Raw genomic sequence first — 24,488 nt, forward strand, 5'->3', positions numbered from 1 at the left:
TTACATGTATCTATAGGGAAATGGAGGCTATATGAAATTTTGGCTATAGCCTAGGCCATGTTTGCTTTTCTTTTTTAAAATTGTAATTGTAACCTCATCTGTCATTTCTTAAACTATCTTCTATTGCTGCTTTAAAGAGTTTAAAAAAGCAAAAATACTCCACTGGTGCTAATATCATTTTGCTTTTTGTTTCGTTTAAATCTCATACAACTATGAGGATAAATAGGGACCTGGGAGACAAATTATTGTTACAACTGATGCATTCAAGCAGGGAGAGTTTTCCTTAGGGTCCTGCAACTATAAGAAGCAAAAGTGCATAAGGCAAAAATCAACCTTTCTTCAAAATTGACCCTTTCCTTTGGAATACTTTATCAGTGAAGTTTCTTATTTGTTTTTTTGCAGAGCTCTTAAAAAGGTTTCAGTAGGCACTTAGCATTCAGTTATTGGATGCCTAGTTAATTGTTTGATATTGCTGGGAGGCAATATCTGGGAGGCACATAAATTCTTGTAATTAAATGGATAAATACATATGGGGCAGCATGGCATATATGGATGTTTGCTAAAATAGGTCAAGGAGGGAGATTTAGTGCATTGTCTGAACAGCTGTATCCATTCAGTGATGAGCAGAGCAAAATTAACTTTCCCGAAGTATGTCAAAGCCAAAAGATGATTAATATGTTCTTGTTGTTTTTTATTACTACTAGACAGATGAAATCTAAGACTGATCTACTTTTTGACAATTGCCGCCTCCTAGTATATAAAGGTATGATACAAGAGAAAGGGAAATCCCACAATTCTGCCCACTATGGGCTAACACCAATTTAGCCATTGCATTGCTAATTATGTTTTATTGTAATACTTAAGTTGGTGTATGAAGAGTAACCTAAAGGGGTTATCTTGTTTGACTAGAGCAGGGTTAGGCAACCTTGGCTCTTTTATGACTCCTGGACTTCAACTTCAGCATGGCTGGCTCAGAAATTCTGGGAGTTGAAGTCCACGAGTCATAAAAGAGCCAACGTTGCCTAACTCTAGACTAGAACATTTCAAAGGATACACTGTCAGAACATAATAGCTTATGCTATAGTAGTATTTGATAGATACCATACTTTCCGGCGTATAAGATGACTTTCACAAGCGGTAAAATCGGCGCCAAAATCGGGGGTCGTCTTATACACCGAGTCGTCTTATACACCGGAAATTACGGTATTTCCGGCATATAAGATGACTTTCTAGGCATGTGACTCAGCGCCGAAGACGGGGGTCGTCTTATACGCCGGGTCGCCTTATATGCCAGAATATACGGTAATACATGACATATCAGACATTAACAGTTTTATTTAGAAATATTATTTTACTAAAATTTACAAAAAAAACCCACCTATTTTCCACTTTTAATCCAAGTGAAACTCTTTCATTGCCCAGATATTATTCTTAAAACATTTATTTCAGAACTTGCCTCAGAACTAGGGCACACCAGTTTGATTACAGGCAGCTATATATAAATACAAAGACACGCAGACACAGACACAGAGGGGGGGGGTCCACTTACATTTTCAATGACATGCCCTGATCCAGATTCCCCTGTACCTCCCCAAAAGGCTATGTCTAGGAAAAAGAAGTAGGTGACTGTAAACACTAAAGTTAAATTTTAATTATTTTTAAATGAGTTTTTTTTATTATTCCCTATATAACATTTTTCTTTCAATCCACTGGAACTTCAAGCATTCTATTATTCTCCCTTTTCTTATTCTAGAACAAACTCAGTAGATGTGAATTCAGGATAAAGTAATACATCTGCTTTTAAGAAGTTTTAGGAGTTTGGATTTGTCTAGAAAAAAGGAACCTGTTCAGAAGGACTAAGAAGAAGAACAGATTTCTTGAGTTTTAAAACTTCTGATCCAAGTGTAGAATTCATATGGCCTAAGGAAAAAAGCCTGCAGCAGATATGCTGGAATATCTCTAGTCAACAATATCTTCCATTTGAATTGTGTATTTAAATAATTTTATCTTGAATATTATCCTGGCAATGAACACAGCTGTATTATTTTCCTCTTAAATGAAATATATAATTATTTTGAATAATTGCAATTGGATGACTAAAACAAAATAAGAATCTGTTGCTTTATTTTTTTAATTTTTTTTTATAAATATTTTTATTGAGTTGTATAAAGGTAATAAGGGGATAGGGTCAAAAGGGGTAAGACAATGGGAAACATACAAAAAGGTTAGACCAGGGAAAAGGGATAACACAAAAGTGGGATTAATCCCACAAAATAACATCACTTCAGCAAGTCTACCAGTCCGGGTTTACATACTAAATCTTAATAATTACTCTATTATTAAACAACTTTCCATATAATCACGTAAATAACAAATTAGTCAATAAATCTCATTCATTTCACTACTTAATAAAGCTTAATATTAATTAATTATAATCACTTTAAAATAATAATATACTACATATTAATTATAGTTTACCATATTATTTAAGATCACAAATATACAAAGAGGAAGAAGAAGAAGAAATAAGAACTTCATACAAATAATCATGGAATATAAATACAAATTATCAATTATCTCTTTAAATTTCATAACCTTTTCTCACTCTAGCGCAGTGGTTCTCAACCTTTTTAATGCCGCGACCCCCCAACCGATCGTAAGTCGAGGACTACTCAACTGGTGCAGCACCATTTACAGAATGGGACTTTTGGCAGGCTCAGCAGGGCAGAGACAGCTTGGACAATTCCTATTGGCTTTTGAAGCCAATAGAATTAGACTCTATTCAAGAGTCTATTCTATTGGCTTTCAAAAGCCAATAGAATAAAAGGGAGTAGCACAGCTAGCAAAAGGGGAAAAAAATGGCAAACTGCGTTGTTTGGTGACCCCCGTGAAATGGTCGTTCGACCCCAAATGGGGTCCCGACCCACAGGTTGAGAACCACTGCTCTAGCGTGTTTCTAACCAATAATAAAATTTTCCCCATGTTTTAAAGTAAATTGTGTCTTCTTTCTCTTTCATTTCTAAAGTCAGTCTATCCATTTCTGCACATTTGAGTATTTTTGTTATTATAGCCTGGTCAGATGGTAAATTTTCATTTTTCCAAAATTGGGCAAATATTATTCTTGCGGCTGTCAGAACATGCAATATTAAATACTCATTCTCTTTTCCATAATTCAAACCTAATATTCCTAACAAACAGAGTTCTGGTTTAAATTCTATCTGTATTTTAATCATCTCTTCTAGCCACATATGGATCTTAAACCAAATTTTTTTAACATTAGGACATATCCACCAGAGGTGGTAATAAGTGCCTAGTTGTTGTTTACATTTCCAACACATATTTGATACATTTTTAAACATTTTCTCTAATCTAACTGGTGTCATGTGCCATCTATAAAACATTTTATATAAGTTTTCCTTCTATGCAGCTGCTTTAGTAAATTTAATATTTCAGTCCCATAGTTTTTCCATAGTTTCTTAATCAGATTTTCATCTGTTTTCAAAAGTATTTTATCTAGTGATGTCTGTTCTTTGTAAAATCCCATTACTTTTACACCTTTTTCATATCTTGTTTGAATTTGCAAGTATGACCACCATGTTAAATCAATGCCAGTTTGTTGAAGTTGCCTATTTTTACATTTTCCTTCTTTATCTAAAATGTCTTTCTAGGCCACAAGTTTGTCATAATTAATTAAATTTGGATACGCAAATGCTTCCATTGTGGAAAGCCACTCAGGTATTTTCATATAAATTTTCTTTTTAACTATCTCCCACTCTGAAAGGAATACATTCCTTATGGCATGAGTTTGGAAGTATTTATGTACTTTGTTTTTCTCGTACCAAAGGAAAGAATGCCAACCCAGTTGCAAATCATGTCCCTCTAAGTAAAGAAGTCATTTATTTCTCAGTGTGATCTATTCTTTAAGCCACAACAAAATAGTGGCTTGGTAATAAAGTCTCCAGTCTGGGAACCCAAAGCCCCCTCTGTCTTTTGATTCTTGTAGCAGTTTAATTTTAATTCTTACTTTTTTCCCCTGCATATAAATCTCATTACTGTTGCATTTAAGTCATCAAAAAATTTCTGGCTTAGTTTAACAGGAACCGTCTGAAATAAAAATAACAATTTGGGTAGGATATTCATCTTAATAGTCGCTATCCTTCCTAATAAAGATAATTGAAAGTTTTTCCAAATCCATTTTTATTTGATTCAATAATCTTCCATAGTTATTTTCTTTTATTGTTATACATTTTGATGTTAAATAAATACTTAAGTATTTAACTTTTTTAACCATCTGGAGATTTGTTTTTTCCACAAATTGAGCTTTCTGTTTTTCTGTTAAATTTCTTGTAAGTACTTTAGTCTTTTCCCTATTTATTTTCAACCTAGCCACTTCTCCAAATTCCTCTATTTTCTGCAATAATTTAGTGGCTGTTTCCAAAGGCTCCTCCAAAATAAAAACCAAATCATCTGCAAAAGCTTGTAATTTATATTTCTGATTTTTTTATCTCGTCCTTTGATCTCCCCATCTTGTCTAATATTCCTGGCCAACACTTCCAGTGTAAGAATAAATAACAAGGGAGACAGTGGACATCCCTGTCTTGAACCCTTCCTAATCTCAAAATTATCTGTATAGTCTCCATTTATAAGTATCTTTGCTGATTGTTCCTTGTAAATTGCTTGAATTGCATTTATAAAAATTTCACCGAAGTTCATCACTCGCAATTGATGAAACATAAATTGCCAGTTAAGATTATCAAAAGCTTTTTGTGCATCCAAAAATATCAATGCCATTTGTTTTCCCAGATGTTTTATCATAGTATTCTAACACATTTAAAATAATTCTTAAGTTATTCTTTATCTGTCTTTAGGCAAAAAGCCATTTTGATCTGAATGAATAAATTCATTCAAAAATTTCTTCATTCTTTCTGCTATTATTGCTGTAAATATTTTGTAGTCCACATTTAATAGTGATATTGGCCTATAGTTTTTAATTTGTGTGAAATCAGTATCATCTTTGGAAATCAGAGAAATGTTAGCTTCTGTCCAGGATTTTGGTATTTTCATCCCCAAAAAAGTTTCATTACAAAGATCTTTCAGTATCGGACTTATTATATCTTGTAAAGCTACATAAAATTCCGCTGGTAAACCATCAGGTCCCAGAGTTTTATCTTTTTTTTGTGTGTCTTTTTATAGCCTCAGTAATTTCCATCATTGTTATTTTCTCATCCAACATATGTTGCATGTTCTCTGGTATCTTTGGGAGGTTACTGTTGCTTTATGATCTATAAATATAAAAAGCAAATAAGGCTAAAAAGTAGTATTCGTGTTTCCTTGCTACCAAATTACTAATATCACAGCAACAACAATTTAGTACAAATGCTATGCAACCTAAGACGAGAGCTCTATTATCAAAGCAAAATGTACCCATTTTTTCCTGCTAATGCCTAATAGTAGGGCAGTGGTTCTCAACCTGTGGGTCGGGACCCCATTTGGAGTCAAACGACCATTTCCCGGGGGTCGCCAAACAACGCAGTCCGCCATTTTTTTCCCCTTTTCCTTAGCTGTGCTACTCCCTCTTGAATAGAGTCTAATTCTATTGGCTTTCAAAAGCCAATAGGAATTGTCCAGGCTGTCTTTGCCCTGCTGAGCCCGCCAAAAGTCCCATTCTGCAAACGGTGCTGCACCAGTTGCATAGTCCTCGACTTACGACCGGTTGAGTAGTCCTCGACTTACGACCGGTTGGGGGTCGCAGCATTAAAAAGGTTGAGAACCACTGTAGTAGGGACTTATTTTCACATATACTATTGATTCATTAGTTCGGTGAAAGCAGTTTTCAGGCCACATTTAGCTTCCCTTGAAGCAAAGAGGAGTAAAGCTTGATCCTGAATTATGTACAAAAACCATATTATCTTGTTATATCAGAATCAGCCCATAAAATCGGTTAGTGTATTTTAAGTATTCTATTTTAACTGGTAATTTAAAAATACCATTAAGACAATATGTTATTTGCTAAGCACAATATTTAAAAAATATTATTTTCTTCTTAAGCTTTACATTATTATTCAGACAGAATAAAGAAATTGTATTTAGGAACTTTTAAGGAATAAAGGAATCAAATGTGATTCCTTGCTATCATGCTAATTCAAAGTGATAATGATATATCCTATATGTTGAAGATTCAATGATATTTTAAAAAAATACATTCAGAAATTGCTTATATGAATATAAAACATACAGAATTACTCAACTAATTATCTTGATTCTGAATTCTGAATCTGATTATATACCATCATGTCGGTATCAACTGTTAAAAGATCTTTTAATTTTTCTCCAGAACAAGAGTTTTAAATAAACTAGGTTAATTTAAATGGTTATATTGTTTTAAAAAGTCATGTACAGTGGAGGGAGATATATATTACAGTAAACGATAGGGGCTAACAGATTATTCTAGTTTGATAGAAGGAATAACCTTAGTGTATACAATTATACAATTTTATAATACAAACACATGTAGTTGGATTTCATTTCAAGGTCAAACAAAAACATAGTAACTACATTTTTATTATTAGTTGCACGTATATTACTTACCAAAACTACAAAAAATGAAATATGATTACATAACTAATGTAATACAAAGATAGGAAAGAGTGCAAAAATTATAGTACTGGAAATTCAGAAAATTCTGGTATGATTAGTTATTACCATATGCCATATGGTATGCGAAGTAAGGAAAATTCATCTACTTTAAATAAATATAAAGATTGTGTCGTCCTACGAGATGCTAAAAAGAGTTCAAGTGCTTACAGCAATAGCAAAGGATATAAAATTAAGATAAAAGGCAATATTTTATAGCTACAGGTCTTAACACAATGAGAATCCGAAGTGGAAAATGCAGTCTAGTAGATCAACTCATATACTTCCCGTTACACGCAATTGTGCTTTAAGCGATTCAAAAGAACAGTTCAAAAACTTGTATGTTCGCATTACTCTAATTAGTCTAATAGGTGTTGCTTAGATAAAAAGACAAACTTTTGCTTTTAGTCATACTACTGGAATCCGCTTCCTTCTTCATTCCCCCACAACTCAAACTAGAAACAACCGAATTACATAAAATCCGTTTCGAAGCCGCAATTCGGCTTCTTGCAGGAAAAAGAGGAAACCCCCCCCCCCCTTTCTATGGCTGAACTCTTATGCTTTAGCGGGCGATTAGGAAAAAAGTAGCACAGGAAAAGATGCTGAATCTGAATTCATTGGCAATAACTGAAAGTATTCCACCTGCTTATTGCTACGGTCGTGACGTCGATCATTCCATGGCAAAGAAAGGAAGGAAAACACCGTTCTGTTATTTAGAAGTTATTTTTTTTAATCTCTTACGTTTATGCAGAACGAGGGTAGGGGGGTTCCAAGAGTCACCCCCTGCTCTGAGGGCACAGAAAGAACAGAAGCAGGAAGCCCGGCCGCGCCAGGCAGCCCCGAGCGGCGGGAGGAAGGGAGGCTCGCTCTAAGCCCGAGTCAGGGCGGAGCGCGTCGCTCCAGTCCGCTCGCCTCCCGAAGGCAAAAGTAGAAGGGGCCTTTGGTGGGGGCGGCCGAAGCTCCGCCCAACTCTGCTCGAGGCCGTTCTCCTGTCAGGCGGAGGCTTTGTGACGCTCGCTGCGCTGGAACACCTGGAGCCAACCGCGGTGCCCAGCGAGCGACGCGAGGGCAGGACGCGGCGGGGAAGTTGCTGGTGCCTCGGCTGTGGGCGAGAGGAAGGCAAGGAGCCGGCGAGCGGCATGAGAGCTCCCCGGTAAGGAGGAGCCACCGGCGTCGGAGCGGGGCGCGCGCAACCAACCGCCACGGCTCATCTTCTTCCCCGCAGAAACGCGGACGAGGTAGGTGCTCCGCGCGGGGGGACCTCTGGCCCAGGCCCTGCTCAGCTTCAGCCTCGGTCTCCGCAGCTGGAAAAACAGGTTCTTCCTGAGGCAGCGGTTACGGTTTTCGCCACCGCCGCAGGGCGGGGCTGCGCATGCTGGTCAGGAGCCACCTAAATAATAGCCCCTGCCGCTTCAGAAGCAACCGTGAGCGGAGCTCTCTGACTTCTTTCTCTCCGAAGGAAGAGGAGGAGGAGGAGGAGGAGAAGGAGGAAGGACAGGTGAACTGCTCTGGTGAGAGAGAGGATGGGCTGGATGAAGAGATGGTAATTTGGATAGAACGAAATGGGACCCGAGCCCCAGTTTCTCTGTATCTGGGGAATAATCTGCTTCCAAAATGGCATCTCTTTCCTTTGCCAGCTCATTTCCCCATACTCATCATTTCAACAGATACCGGTATTATCCCAGCAGGTGCATGCCCGCCTCCCCTCCGGGGGGGGGGGGGAGAGTGGCCATTTGCTTCGTGATTTCCAGTAATTAACTTGAACTGTTACTGTCCACACGCCTTTTACTTATATACAGGCTGCTTTAAGAAATAATAAAAATTGAATCCTATTGTGGGGAGTGTACTGTTTGGAACTGAAAAGTCAAGATGAGCAGTTGTTGGCTCTGGCTGGAAAATACCATGATTTGGTTTGTGGTGGGGACATTAACCAAAGGATTCCACTTCTTAATTATGGCACTTTGTCCTATCTTTCTCCCAGGGCCCTGTGAAGCAGTGATTTGCCCAAAGCTGAGCTGGAGTTTGAAGGTAATTTCAGGTACAGCCAGTTGGGGCATTCCAGAAATTGATGTATTTAAAGAAAACTCAATTCAAAGCAGTAATTTTTGACTCTCCTCAGAGTCAAATGAAATGGGATGTGCAGTTCAACCAAACTAATCTTGTATAAGAAGTATAAGCAATTTAATGACTGAGAAACCTGCAAAACAGGCAACCCTCCTGATACAGAGCTGTCCAGACTTGGACAACTTTATCAATTTTTGAACACTAGTCTCGTTACGTCTGTCAAATAGATTGCCAAGTATAAAATCCATTGCAAGGTATAGATGTATACTGTTGACTTACAGTTGATAGCTCAGTATGTAAGCTGGAATGAAAACAGCATAATTGTTAAAGTGGGATTATCAGATGAAATACAGGAAGGACTCTGGGGAGAAGGGCATCCCAAAGACCTTGTCACTTAAATTTTCTTAAGTACAGGTAGTCCTTGACTTATAATAGTTTGTTTAGTGACCAAAATTACAACACTGAAAAAAGTCAATTTTCACACAGGATGATTGCAGCATTCCCAATCATGTGATCAAAATTCAGATGCTTGGCAACTGACTTATATTTATGATGGTTGTAGTATCCTGGGGTCATGTGATCACTTTTTGCGATCTTCTGACAAGCAAAGTCAGTGGGAAAGCTTGTCACTAACTTAAAAACTTCAGTGATTCACTAAACAATTATAGCAAGAAAGGTCATAAAATAGGGCAAAATTCACATAACAAATGTCTCAGCAACAAATTTTGGGCTCAATTGTAGTTGTACGTCGAGGACTACCTATATTGATGGAAGACTTAAATTACAGTGAGTATGGGCAGAAAAGGAAAGAAATCACTATTCTCTTAGTCCTGCCTCATCTCTCCTCCCCCATTTCATAGATTTTGGAAGTTGAACGCACATAGTTCGTACTAGCAGAACTCCTCTTTTAAGGCCGTGCTGAAATGCAAAAACTGTGTTTAAATTATCGAGAATTTGGCCACTTTGTATGTGAATGCTATGCTAAAGTATCAACTAGGTTGAAGACGGGGGAACTTTGAAAGAACTGTCTGAAAAACTTCAACTCTGGCCTCTCAGAAAATAAAATGGTCCCAGCTATAAAAAGTCTGGATTTAGAATATCCAGAAATTAGGTGCTGTCTAGATATGTGATGTAATACACTATCATTGACTCATTTTTGTTATGTTACAGATTCAGAAAGTCTAAAAAAAATGTAACCATAGGCATTTACCACCAACTTCACTGAAACCTCCATTGTATTCAAATATATCTTCCCTGCTCAGCCTGTTGATCCTCCAGATCCTGAGTTGAAACTATTGATGATTTATTGTAAAGCTCACAACCTGTTCCTGATCATTTTGTACTCCCCATTAACAATAATCAGGAATCCCTTCAGCTTTGCTTAGTTCCCACATTACATTTTCTAATAGAGTAAGGAAGAAATTGGCTTCAGACACAGCTTGCTCATGTTCATTGAAACTAGGAAGACCTAACCTTTGATTTATATCTTTTCAGTTTACCACCTTCCATCTGCAATTCCCTCCTACCTTGCTTGCCAAAAATGCAAATAATGTTGATGTGTATAAAAAAGGGAGAGAGCATAGCATCTGCATTGATTTTTTGACTCACTACTATTTCCATAACATGTTACGTTCCAGTATCAAAGCAAACTTGACTTTTAAAAGATTTATCAGTGAAAATTTAGAAGAAGATTTTACTTGATTCTTTTCTTCCTCAGCAAATGCTTCAGGCTTTTTGTTATATAGTACTTGTTAAAAAGAAAGGCACTCTTGTTTTAGTCCATGACAACTGATTTCTGAAGTTATTAACCAGTACAGATCATTCTATACATTTCTGAACTTTTGCACCTGGCTCCTAATGCATTCGTCTTTAAGAAATTGCATTTCAGAGGAGCTAGGAATGGCACAAATATTTAGGTGCCTTTACTATCTATTATGGAAAGTTTGATTATACAGCAATGCCATTTAGCTTTGTGAATTTTCATTTAGTCTTTATGTAATTTATCATGACTTTTGGACATTTTTTATTATTTGAACAATTTGCTTAATTACTGAAAACTTTACTTTGTGTGGATATGTATGGGGAATCCTACAAATTCTAAACTAAACTGGAGAAATGCATCTTTGATCTGCCCAGATTGTACTGTTGACTATATTTCATCAGAAGAGATTAAAACAGATCGATCATGACCTCGAAATTTCTGTTTTATGACACAGTCTGCCCTGCTTTATAAGAGGGTTTCCAGGTCTTGGTTGATTTTGACTTTTTCTTAGTTTTGATATTCTAACTGCATATCTGACTCATGTTATGAATGGGTTCTATTTATGTAGGATTCTGAGATTTTTGCTTTGGTATCTTTTATTTTAGCGTATTCTTCTTCATTCAAACCCCACCTACTTTTCTTGTGGTTGAAGATGACAACTCTGATTCTATTATAATCCAGAACTTAACAATAGTTTGTTTTCCTGTGTATTTGTTTTCTTGGAGTTCCTTGTAAAAATAACAAAAAATGTTTTTAGCAGGACCTTTTCATCATCAAAGAAACATTCAACTTGGTACTAGCTTTTCAAAGGTATAGAATACCCTATCAAGGTCCAAACTAATCTTAACAATTTGGAACATTTAAAATTTGTACGGTCATGCAGTGCTGGGCCAAGTATATAATTATTTTCTTATATTAATGGTCATATCTCCTAAATTCCTAACTTCCAAATTGATTTTTATCACAAGATCAAAATATTTCATCCCAAACACTTTTCCCTCCAAAACCTTGTCCATTCTGTGAAAACTGGAAGGATAATTGCTTGTTTAACTGATCACATCTATACTTAGCAATCCTGAAAGCCATATATATATGAGTGGGTTCAAATTAACATATGGGTGCTTCTTTTTTCTCTCCCTTTTTTTTGGGGGGGGAATGATAAAAAATGGCTGTAATATCCCCTTTCTTTAGGAAAAGGGTTTTACAGATCTGTTAGATTAGGAGGTTTGTGTCTCCATGACTTTTGGTGACTTTGAAAGAGCAGATGTCAAGACTTACATTTTTTCCTGCCACACTTATCTCTATATCTACCCTTTTACCCTCCCTGCTCTTAGAGGCCTTAGGACATTATTTCCTTGGAGCACTATTTTCCTATCATGAGCCAAAGGCTTGAATGCCATCATAATGATACTTCACCTTTTCTCTATCGTTTCTTTCACCTATGACTGGGGAGAAAGCGACTGGCTCAAGGTTGCTTAGCTGGGTTTATGCCAAAGGCAGGACTAGAACTCATGGTCTCCCTATTTCTAACCTGGAGCCTTAACAACCACACGAACTGATTCTTCATTTATCCTATTATACTATAGACATTTTAAGCAATATTTTTGTACCATTGTTTACATTATTTTGCTTTGGTTTACATGATTTCATGATGTTCAACTTTTGAAAAAAAAACATTGGGTTCCTTTTTAGTTTTTATTTGAGATGTTTCAATCTATATGTTACCTGTTTTGATGCACTGTATGTTCGATTTCAGAGTGAAAAACCAATTGTTTTTTTTCTTAACTAAAGTAGTAGATGTATATTTGTTTCATATTTCCCAAGAAACTAAGAGATAATTACAAATGAATCAGGTCAGAAATTATAAGACATCTACCTAATTTGTGATTAAAATTGAAAAGAACATGGTTTGTGTCTCAGGAACAAAATATAGTAAAAAGTACAGTCTGCCAATCTACCAATGATTTTTTTTAATGATTATATCAAAAAGTTTTTACCGTTAAATGGCATACAAATCAGAATGTTATTTCTTCTTTATGATATAACCACATATGCTGAAATATGGCTGTACCCAATTAATATGGATATGAGATTGCTTGTTCATATCACAATTTAGCATGATTATTATCATCAGCATTAATAGTCTTTTTTCCCTTGCAAGGTTCCATAATACTACTGATATTAAAAAAAAACTATTTTTTTATTAATTGTGAATGTGTACATACTTCAGTAAATGCAATTTGATACTGTTATAGTCCTCACAACAGTTTGTTTAGTGACTGTTCAAAGGTACGACATTGAAAAAAGGTGACTTATGACTGTTTTTCACACTTACAACCATTGCAACATCCCCACAGTCACATGATCCAAATTTGGATGCTTGGCAGCTGGATCATAATTATGACTTTTGCAGCATTCCGGGGTCATGTGATCATCTTTAATGACCATCTGACAAACAAAGTCAATGGGGAAGCCAGATTCACTTAATAACTGTGTTACTAATAAACAACTGTAGTGATTCACTTAACAATTGTGGCAAAAAAGATCATAAAATAAGGCAAAACTTACAAATGTCTCACTTAGCAACATAAAGTTTGGGCTCAGTTTTTGATCGTAAGTTGAAGATAGCCGGTATGCTAAAATATATCCTTTTTTCTATGTTTTTCCTTTTTTAACATTACATTAATAATAAAACTTCTAGTTTGGAGATGTTGCCTTTCTATTTGTCAGATGAATACAATCTGCCCATAGTTTAATGTTAGTATTCTAATAAATATAGCGAATGTTTTTATCTATCACTGTTGCAAAACCATTGTTGATTTTGCAATAATTTTTTACTGAAAAGAATTTTAATAACTCTGCCTGTTTCAAGTGAAAACTTAGAATGTTTTGTGACTTCTTAATGTATTTATTGGTTTTTAATCTAGAGCTATATGCTACACAGTCATTTTCATGTGGAATAGGCAGTTATATGAATATAATTTTAGATTGTCTGCATTTAAAATTATAGCAAAATTACAAAGATATAGTTGTTCTTAGTAAGTCTTCCAAAATCAAGATTATTTTTTTAAAGTTTGAATAGAAAATATATTTTGTAAATATATTGTAAAATATTTTTCAAAACTATTTCATGGGGGGATTACTTTAGAGAGAAAGGAAATAAATAGTGGCCACATGACAAAAAATTGTATTGCATCAGAAATTACCCAGAAATATTGTATAGTACTGAAGAGATAGAAATGGATATCCTACACTGAAGATTTTTTCTATTTCCCTCTCATGTGGTCACCTAGAGCAGGGCTTTTCAACCTTTTCACCCATTGTACCACTTTTAGGATATGGCAACATTTCAGTACCATCAGTTGCCTAGCAAGGTGTCAAAAACTTGATGACCAAAAAAAGAAAAAAGAAAAAAAGTGCTAAAGTACAGGTAGTCCTCAACTTACAACAGTTCGCTTAGTGACTGTTCGAAGTTACAATGTCACTGAAAAAAGTGCCCCCCAAAACCACAGCCGAGCAAGACACCTGCATGCCCAGGTGTCCAAGGTTTCCATTGTTGTGAGCATTTCTGTTGAAGATTGGCAGTGGGGGTGGGGTGGGGTTGTTTGGTTTTTATTCCTCCCGTCTGCTGGGTGGCTGCAGCAGGTTTTGGTCACTTCACATGACCCTGGGACACTGTGACCGTCATAAATATGAATCAGTTGCCAAGCATCTGAATGTAAATCACAAGACCCTGGAGATGCTGCAACATTCCAGCTGATCGGCACTTCTTCTGGGCTCAGCAGAAGCGCCAGGATCAGTCTGCTTTCCAGCTGATTGGTGCTTCTTGAGGGCTTAGCAGAAGCACCAGGATCAGCACCGAGCTCCAGCTAGAGCCTGGCGCTGATCCTGGTGCTTCCGCTGAGCCCTGACAGCCCTGCAGCTCCAGCTCAGGCTTATGCAGTGCTGCCACCGGTTCAGCTCATTCCTCTCCCCCGCTACCACTTTTCTAGGATAGTTGCGTACCACCTGCCAGGTGCCAATGTACCACAGGTGGTATCCGTACCACTGGTTGAAAAGCCCTGACTTAGAGACCATTTTGCTGGAATATATTGCTGAACAATAATTATCAGTTTACAGTTGTTACAACAATACAGAAGTAATTTTCCATTGCTACTTAGAAAATGTTCTTCATCTTCCCAATTTGGCCCCAATACCCTGATATTTTCTGGTGTTTTTCCATCAAACTATTAAGTAAATCTAACATTGTTTAGCTTTTTGATGTCAGCTGGTTGCACCTAATTGAGTATTGGCTTTTAAAAATGTCTTAAATCTTATGTACAGTATATGCCGGCGTACAAGGCAACCTGGCGTATAAGACGACCCCCGTCTTTATCGCCGAGCCACATTCCTAGAACGTTGTCTTATACGTCGGAAACTACCAGTATTTCCGGCGTATAAGACGACTCGGCGTATAAGACGACCCCCGTCTTTGGCGGCGATTTCAGCGCTCGCGGAAGTCGCCTTATACGCCAATATATACGGTATGTAGGTAGTAGTAGTGGCTGCCTGTGGCCTGAAGGGAGAATGGATATTTTCTAAGGAGAAATTTCTTATCCGTTAGAACAGCTTGCCTCCAGAAGTTGTGAATGCTCCAACACTGGAAGTTTTAAAGATTGGACAGCAATTTTTTGAAATGGTATAGTGTCTCTTGCCTGAGCAGGGGATTGGACTAGAAGATCTCCAAGATCCCTTCCACCTCTGTTATTCTGTTATGTTTGACTTTTAATTGTTGGCTATACTCTTTGGTTAGATAGGTTTTTTTTTTACAATAAATTATTGAAATATGTTGGGATAATTTAAATACATAAATGTTACAGTTTTCTCTGCTGTGTTATATTTAACTGGATAAAAGTTAAAATTATATCTTTTTTCACATTTTTAGTTTTGTTTAAGTTTTAGCTCTACTGCCTATAAGGCTGGAAGTACATAATGAGAATAATAATTATTTATTTTTCTTAATTCATAGCATTTGAAAAATATTTTTAAAACATGGACAGCCATAAATAGTAAGTATGTTTGTGTGCTTGTGTGTATGCATATATGTATAGATAGTCCTCAATTTATAACTAGTCATTTAACAATCATTTGCAGTGATGGCCTCAGAACAGGTGCTTTATGATGTGTATAGCACTTCTGGCCATTGTAAAACATTGTCCCACTATCCCATTGTTCTTGCAATCATTTTCCCTGGTATGATGGGAGAGGGTCTGGGCCTCTCACTATATGCAGGAGGTCCATACCCTGATGCTTCATTTAACAATGCACACAATCACCTAACTACCACAACTGATCATTGTGCAAAATGGTCACACAGCATCTGTTTAACCACTCTATGACTAAGATTCTAGGCGCAGTTGTTATCATAAGTGGAGGGCAACTTGTAATTGTGTGCTACCAGCAGAGTTGCTGCTGTACTTTACTGAAATCTTATTTATATTTCAAGTAGAATCAGTGATTCTACTTGACATTGGAAGAGTCATGGTATGAAGTGTTTCACAAACCAGCGAAAAATAGTATGAAACTAAATTCAAGAAATACTAATATGGATGTAGATATCAAATAAATCTATTACATTGTATAATGTATATGTCTTTCTTAACTGTATTATTTGCTTTCCAGCAGTTATTCAAGGGAATTTTATGATCGATATGCTCAAGGCCAAGAGAAATCTGTAGTAAATAAAATGCAGCAGAAATACTGGAAAACAAAACAAACTCTTATCAAAGTCACTGGAAAAAAAGAGGATGAGCATGTAGTAGCCTCAGATGCAGATCTGGATGCTAAACTGGAGGTATGTAAGACCTAAATGTTGCAAGTACCTTTCAGTTCTAATTTTTCTATTGTAGCTTCCTTTTGTCACCCTCTTTTCTTATACCTGCATTTATTGATGGAAAGGAAACATCAACAATTATACACGAGCAGATTACTCATATGGGGGCTTTTTTTTTTAACTTTTTCCTCCTCCCTCAATGTGCCAATGTTAACAATTTTTCTTTCAAAAGCATGTGAAAATAAGTGTTTTAAAGTGTATTCAGATACAGTATAGCACAAATATATCTGGCATGTAGCAGTTATTGAGGTTATTCAGTTATTAAGACTTTTGAAACAAAAAATGCAATGAATGGGCTTTTTTAAAAAAAAAGACTGATAATTTGACTTAGTTCCAGTTTGAGAATGACATTTTAAATATTTATCAATCATATATATTACTTTCATCACTAAAGTAACTTTAGGTGGTATCTGTGAAGTAACTTTGCATTTAACACATGGCTTTAGAAATACCTGTTAAAAACTTTGCTGTCATATTCACTGTACAGAATGGCCTCCAAATAAATTGTAGACATAGCTGTATTTCAGTAACAGAAGATATGTCATTCAGCAGAATTTCAAAGTTGTCTGGCAAAAAAATCCTTTTTCTGATGGTATGAAAACTTTTTTGTAATAATTAATATATGACACTTCTGTAAGTGATATCAAAATTTGTCTACAGTAACTGAATTATACACATGTGTATAAAGGCACAGTATGAGTGTACTAAAGTTATTCCTGTTAACAACTTTCCAATTCAGAATCAAAGCATCTTAGGAAAATAAGATTGCATTGTCATGCTACAAAGTAGTTTTTTGTCACTTTGATCTCAGCACAAAAAACCCAACAACGGGAAGAAAAATATAATCAGTACTAAGTTTTAAGATCCTATAATGTAATTCTACAGGACTTTGCGGATATATCTGAGTATACCAAGAAACTTAAGTAATGTTGTGTGATGTTTTCCAGGTAGAACTCGTAATTCAGTGGTAAACCTCGTAATTTACCCTATAAAAGTGCTGTACTAAATTCAGTTCCTATAATCTCCATTTAAAAGAACCCCTAGCAGCAGAGCAATATCTGAAATGGGCTTCAGTCAAATTAGTCAACAGTGGAATAGATAATTCAGAAGACTGACTGACTTAGTAACTTAATAGGTTAGGTAATGGGAGGGAACAGCAGCGGATGTTTGCTGCTTTGCCAAAGAGTTTTTGAGAGATAGGCTAGTTAGTCATTGACTTAATAGTACTCTATGTCCAAGAAGATTTCATCTAGCACATGTTCTTAATAATCCTCTGCAGAATTTTTCCTTCGATTGTTCCTAAGATAACATGTATCTTTAAGTATATTTACACATAGGGTTAAATCATAATGTTTGTTTGATTTCAAAATATTGCATGAAGCTAGTCATAACTTTTAAAAACATGATAAACAGATCTGGTTTAGTTGTTTTAACTCTCATATGCCATCTAGGGTCACTTTTAGGAAATGGGCAACCATATACATTATTTAAATAGCTAGAAACAGGTACATTTGTACATTGACTGAGTTCAGTACTACTAACATAGATATAAGTAGTGCTTATGACCACAATTGAACACAGAACTCAACAGGGCAGAGGAGGCCTTGGGAGGCCCAGCAAGCAGTAGTACACAGAAACCTACCAGAGGCCAGAAGGCCTCAGCCAGTTAGCCCCACTAGTATGCAGGCCTTCTCCCTCTTCCCACCCCGCAGCCATTCTTTAGAGGCCTGGGCCTTTGCCATGCTCCACCAATTTGCTTGCTGATTTCCTGTTCCTGGTCAACCTTGAGAATTTGCCTATCTAGCCTTGAGGAAGATTGTCTTTCTAATTGAGCCTTGCATTGGCTGGGTGCATCTGTTAGCAGCTGTAGCAAAAGGGAAAGATAAGTGGATCCAGGCCTGGTAGGGCAGGAAAAAGGCCAGCCTCTCAAGAGTGATTGGGGGGGGGAGAAGAGGAAGACGGCCCATACATCTCTGGGCCTAGTCCAGAGCTGAGGTCTTCCAGGTATGGTGAGACAGTGAGAAGGTCCAGGCCTCTTGGAAGTGGGGATAGAGGAGGCCTGTTTCTGGGCCTAACTGACTGAGGATTTCTGGATTGTGGCAGATGCCAGTGGACTTAACCAACCAAGGTTACCTTTCCCACAATGGGGGAGACAATTGTAGCAGTCATGAGGGCAGGCTTGGTGCTAAGTGTCCATATTTGATCACGTAACTCTGGGAGGTGCTGAAACAGTCAGAACCTCAGATAGAGGCCATACATTTCTCCATTCAGCACTTTCATAATTTTTATTGTCACTGAATAAGTAATGTTGAGGACTATCTATACAACATTATCTGAATAATATGCTGGTCTATGACCATAATAAAAAATATTTGATTTGATTTTGCACAGTGCAGATCTTATACACAATTGATATTGAGCTAGATGGACAATATCTAGTTAGATAGTGAATTTAACTAACAGGAAAATATATTGGATTTTTGAATTCATCTATTATGGATTCCCATTTCAAATTCCAGCTGGATATTAAGCTGAAAAAATTCCTAACAGTAAGAGTAGTTCAGTAATAAAATCAATTATATAGACAGAGGTTGGTTTCCATATGTCAGATGTATACAAAAGGCTAAAGAGCTATCCAAGAGATGGTTTAATTTGGATTTTTTTCACTGAACAAAGGTTTGGACTTAAATTATTCCTGCAACTATATGATTCTGTGAAAACAAGGTATTTTTCAAATCTCTCAAGAAATTTGTATCCCCAAATATAAAGGCAGATTCTACATATAACTAATAACTAATCATTTAGTTATTGAAAATACATAATTTAATAAAGCCTTAATTTAATGGATACATTGAGAAAAGGGGGTTGTTAAAGTGAAATATCTGTTAAATTCAAATGAGGCCTTTGGAGTCCATCCATCTGCAGCAATATTCCTTTCATGTTGGCTCTATGAACCACATCTGAAGCATACAGTAGTCTCAAAAGTAGAATCATAGCACCTGCTCTAGCAGATGTAATCAGTAAAGATTATTGTGACAAATAGGGGTAGAGTACTAAAAAACCTTCTTGAAATAATGAATGCAGGACTGCCAAACTAGGTACTTTTTCTTTTATCATATACTTAAGAATTAATTTGTTTTTAAACTAGTCCACACTAAGATTATGTTATTTTTCATCAAAGTGTGTACCTGAAAGCAAATTTTATTTTTTATGTAAAATAATCCTAAAATAATCCTAAAATGTTTCCCTAGGAACATTCACATTTTACAAGCTTTATTGTATAAATTTCATTGTTCTTTTCTCCCCAATTTTTTGGGTTGCCATTAACTCTGTGCAACAAGAGTTGCTTACTAATGAGTTAGAGGCAGTAATGTCCCTTTTTTTTGCTAAATAGGTTTTCATTATGTCTTATTGATATTTTGCTGTGGGAAAATTTAGGACCCAAGGTTTTAGATGTAGGTAATATAAAAGCTCTTTGGTGTAGCTTGTATTAAAATATGGCTTTATTTACCTGTCCTTAAAATTTTGCTATCCTGTAAATAATGATATAACTTAATAGATGTTTGTTAATTTAAGATTTTAATCTGTGCTACAAGAAATAAATATTTTCAAAAGAGGATACCATTAAAAGAACTTTTTTTAATTGTCCTAGTAAAATGAATCTAAATGCACATGGTTTGATTACACTATCTTGCATGCTGTAATGTGTATCTAAGATCTATGTGTTTTTATTCCATTAGTGCAAAATACTATTTCATAGTCATAATGCAAGGAAAGCCTATGAAGTTTGAAAAGTGCTTGTTTAAATGCCGCATTAAGGAAAATGTTGTTTGTCTCTGTTCTTTCAAAGAATATTTTACTTAGTTTCAATTTTATATTTATTTTTAGCTGTTCCATTCAATTCAGAGAACTTGTATGGATTTACTTAAAGCAATTGAGCATTATCAAAAAAGGATTTGTTGTAAGTATCTTCAGGTATAACTCCTTTTTCAGTTTAGTGCAAATTCGATGCATGTCTGGCAAAAATGTACCCTACTGAGTTTAGTTAACTATGCTTCTACATATACATGCAGTCATTAATAATAACAAATGAAGAAAGTACTGTAGCAATCCTCAATATTTATCAAGAGTTTAAATTGGCACTGAAATCATGAACCTAGGTTTTAAAATTAAGCATACTCAACATATCAAAGTATAAATAATAAACTGTCACTTCACTATGACTCAAGAAATTGAAAAGGATACTGAAATAATCAAAGGAAATTCTAAGCATTGTGGTCAGGCAACAGTCATCTATTTTATCTCATCCCAATAGGTTTATTTCTTTGTTCAACCTAAAATAGAAAGTTCTGCTGTTATATCTTCTAGATAAAGATCATTTAGCTGTTCTTATTCTTTTAAGAACAATATCAGTATAATTTTTACATTGCGCCAAGAGTGGGAAAATGAGAGGTAAGGTTGGTAAATCTGACTTTTTCATAAGTACAGAAGACACATGAAAGTTAATTAGGAATAATAGAGATATGTGAATAGCATTTCTTGCAACATTTTCTTTCTAAAAAAGATGGAAAGAAATCAGATTCAGCTATATTTTATGTATCTCTTGTTATTCATCTTCTTTAGTTCTGTCTCAGGAAGAAAATGAATTGGGAAAATTTCTCCGATCTCAGGGTTCTCAAGATAAAACCAGAGCAGGAAAGATGATGCAAGCTACAGGAAAGGCACTCTGTTTTTCTTCTCAACAAAGGTATGCTGGGCCAGATGGGCTTCTTTATTATATTTCATTTATGGAACAGACCCTTAACTCTGCTTTCTACTCTGTTTTCTAGGAGTTCATTTTAAAAGAAATAGGAAGTGACTTAGAGCACTTTATCAACAAAATTCTTGTCTGTATTTCTGCTTTAATTTTCTGTTTGATTTTTCTTTCCTTATATTTATATCCTTTCCTTTAATACTTTTTAAAAACTTTATTCCATATCTTTAAGAGGCTAAATGGCATTACCATTTTATAAATCCATGGAACAAAGATGCTAAACTTTCTTAATCTAGATATTTAGATTTGGAAATAATTCTTGATATAGATAAGGACAAATTTTCTCTATTTAGATAACAATCTAAAGTTTGAAACACTTTAGCATAACTGAAATGCAGCCAACTTGAACTGCATGTGTAGAGTATGAAGCTTTATTAAAATAATTCTTTAGCTCATCATGTAATTGATCTAATTCTTACTAACAGAGAAGAAATGATAGAGGGGGTTGAAGTTGCAGGAATTTTGGGGAGAGTGACCACATCATATTGGAGTTCAATATAATGCAATAGAACATAATCAGACTAGGATTTTAAACTTTAAAAGAGCTGATTTCAGCAAGATCAGGAAGGATGAAAATAGATGAAAATCTTAAAGGGGAAAACAACTCAAGAAGCTTGGGAAACTCTGAAAAATATGATTATAAAAACCCAGTCCAGCACAATACCACTGAAAAAGAAAAATAAATCCAAGAAGAAACCAGCTTGGTTACATAAAGAATTCTTTAATAAACTGAAAGCAAAAAGGATAAGTATAAAAAATGAAAAGAGGACACATAACTAAGGCAGAATACCAGCATATAGCCCAAATCTGCAAGGATGAAGTTAGGAAAGCTAAGGGTGAGGAAGAACTAAGCTTACTAAACGCAACCTACAAAAGCAGAACCCGTAAAAGACGGACTAGGAGTACAAATTCAGATAGGGAAGAAAATGGTAAGAGAATACCTGTTCACTTTAGAGAAGTTCCAATCACCAGGACCAGATGGATTAGATCCCAGAGTTTTGAAGGAGCTGGCAGACCTGATCTTGGAACAATTGAATCAAATCTTTTGAAGATCCTGGAGAACCAGGGAACTACCAGAGATCTGGAAAAGAGATGATGTGGTTCCCATCTTAAAAAAAAAAAGGTGGGGGGAACAGATCCAGGAAACTACAGACCAATCAGCCCAACATCAATATTGGGCAAGCAACAAATCTGCAAACACCTAAAAGCAAGCAAAGTTAAAACCAGAAGTCAACATGGGTTTGTCAGAAACAGATCGTGCCAAACAAATCTTATTTCATTCTTTGACAAAGTGACTAAATTAGTGGACTAGCAAAATGCTGTAGACCAAGCATGTCAAACTCGCGATGTCACGTGACGTCGTGCAATGTATCGGGCCAATTTTTCAATTGCTGGCAATGGGGTAGGCGTGGCTTCCACGTGACGCGTCTGGCCCACAGGCCGGCAGTTTGACATCCCTGCTGTAGACATAGTATACTTGGATTTCATAAGGCATTTGACAAAGTAGAATACAATCTATTTCTTGGTAAGTTAGAAAAATGTGGGATAGAGAGCATCACCATCAGATGGATTCATAACTGGTTGACAAACCATACTTAATGGAACTAAATATACATGGAGGGAAGTAAGCAGTGGGATACACCAAAGTTCTGTCTTAGACCAGTAGAAGGGGAACTCATCAAATTTGCAGACAACACCAAGCTGGTGTTGCTGGAATAGCACAACATCTCAGAAGAATCAAGGATTTCAACAGACTGAACACTGGGCCCTATCTAACAAAATTAAAATTCAACAGAGAGAAAAGTAAGGTTTTACATTTAGGCAAGAAAAACCGAATGTACAGGTACAGAATAAGTGAAACCTGGCTCAATATTAGTAATCGTGAGAAGGATCTTAGAGTCTAGTGGACAATTGCTTTCAGTGAGGGAAAAATTATTTACCCCCTGCTGATTTTGTACGTTTGCCCACTGACATGATCAAAAAAGGAAAAAAATGGATCCAGGAAACTACAGGCCTATCAGCCTGACCTCAATACCTGGAAAGATTCTGGAAAAGTTAATCAAGCAATTAATCAGCAAACAGCTAGAGGCAAACAAAGTCATAAGCAAAAGCCAACATGGGTTTGTCAAAATGAATATGCCAGACAAATCTTATTACATTCTTTGACCAGGTGACAAAATTAGTGGACCAAAGGAATGCTGTGGATATATTTTACTTGGGCTTTTAGTAAGGCATTTGATAAAGTAGACCACAACTTACTACTTGATAAGATAGAAAAAAGTGGGTTAAACAGCATCACCACCAGATGGATTTGTAGGTGGCTGACCGGCTGTACTCAGCGTGTGGTCCTCAATGGAACTGCATCTACATGGAGGGAAGTGTGTAGTGGGGTGCCCCAGGGCCCAGTGCTTTTCAACATCTTCATCAATGATTTGAATGAGGAGATACATGGGGAACTCATCAAATTTGCAGACGACACCAAGCTGGCAGGAATAGCCAAACACTCCAAAAGATAGGCTTAAGATATAGAAGGATCTTGACCAATGATGGGATTCAAATATGTGAACAACTGGTTCTCTATGTGGATACCGCTTCTGGAAGTCCATTCTGGGCCTAGGTAACAAAAAATTAGCTACCGGTTCTACCGAAGTGGTGCGAACTGACTGAATCCACCACTGATCTTGACAGACTTGAACATTAGGTGCTATCTAAGAAAACGAAATTCAATTGTGAAAAAAGTAAGGTTCTATATTTAGGCAAGAAAACCAAATGCACAGGTACAGTATAGATGATACCTTGCTGAATAGTAGTGTGCTGCAGTTGCCAAAAAAGCCAACTGTCAATGCTGTGACAATTAAGAAATTGCAGCCATTTTACCTTTTGCTTTCCTTGTGCCTTTTCTGTTCTTTGGGACTCTCAGATGTAGAAGGGGAGAAGGGGAAAATGTTTGAGCATTTTCAATTAGCCTAAATAATTGCAGCTGGGTGAGCTTCAAGATCTATTCTAGATAAAGTTTTGGCGGGCTGAAAAGTGGGGAGCAGAGCCTGCAGTTTTAGATTAATTGGTGAATGTGATTTATGACAATCTTTCTGGGCTGGAAATTGCAACTTGTTGCATTGTATCAGGGGGAGCGAACATTAGTCTTGGTTCAACTATGCAAGTGCCGATACATTGTTTCCTGAATAAAATGTTATTGAGGAAGAAATCTTTGCCCTGAAGTTCTTTTAATTGGCTTCATCTGTTGGAACCATGACACCAACACAGCCAAGATCATGTGAAGTGTTAATACCACTTTATTATGCCTTGGTAAGGCCACACATGGAATACTGCATCCAGCTTTGGTC

At 36.3% G+C, this 24,488-nt stretch overlaps 1 protein-coding gene and 1 long non-coding RNA gene across 10 annotated transcripts in view; one reads left to right on the forward strand and one right to left on the reverse strand.

The window, feature by feature from the left end:
* Nucleotides 1–7,507, reverse strand: part of LOC120304350 — a 56,227-nt gene extending 48,720 nt beyond the window's left edge. For 2 of the 4 annotated variants that reach the window (XR_005555709.1, XR_005555707.1), the window contains exon 1: nucleotides 7,375–7,507. This is a non-coding gene — a long non-coding RNA (uncharacterized LOC120304350). The remainder of the gene's footprint in view (nucleotides 1–7,374) is intronic. The other 2 variants (XR_005555708.1, XR_005555706.1) reach the window with 1 other exon arrangement.
* Nucleotides 7,508–7,631: 124 nt separating this feature from the next.
* Nucleotides 7,632–24,488, forward strand: part of ICA1 (islet cell autoantigen 1) — a 79,700-nt gene continuing 62,843 nt past the window's right edge. The window contains exons 1-6 of one of the 6 annotated variants that reach the window (XM_039334810.1): nucleotides 7,632–7,871; nucleotides 8,615–8,661; nucleotides 15,468–15,507; nucleotides 16,121–16,292; nucleotides 20,220–20,292; nucleotides 20,955–21,078. In XM_039334810.1, coding sequence (XP_039190744.1) covers nucleotides 15,491–15,507; nucleotides 16,121–16,292; nucleotides 20,220–20,292; nucleotides 20,955–21,078 — 386 coding nt within the window. In that variant the 5' untranslated portion in view covers nucleotides 7,632–7,871; nucleotides 8,615–8,661; nucleotides 15,468–15,490. Of the gene's footprint in view, nucleotides 7,872–8,614; nucleotides 8,672–15,467; nucleotides 15,508–16,120; nucleotides 16,293–20,219; nucleotides 20,293–20,954; nucleotides 21,079–24,488 lie in introns of all 6 variants that reach the window. The other 5 variants (XM_039334807.1, XM_039334809.1, XM_039334808.1 and 2 more) reach the window with 5 other exon arrangements.

Source organism: Crotalus tigris, unplaced genomic scaffold (assembly GCF_016545835.1).
Source record: "Crotalus tigris isolate CLP2741 ecotype Arizona unplaced genomic scaffold, ASM1654583v1 scf7180000017634.973608, whole genome shotgun sequence".
NCBI classification, from domain to species: Eukaryota; Metazoa; Chordata; class Lepidosauria; order Squamata; family Viperidae; genus Crotalus; species Crotalus tigris.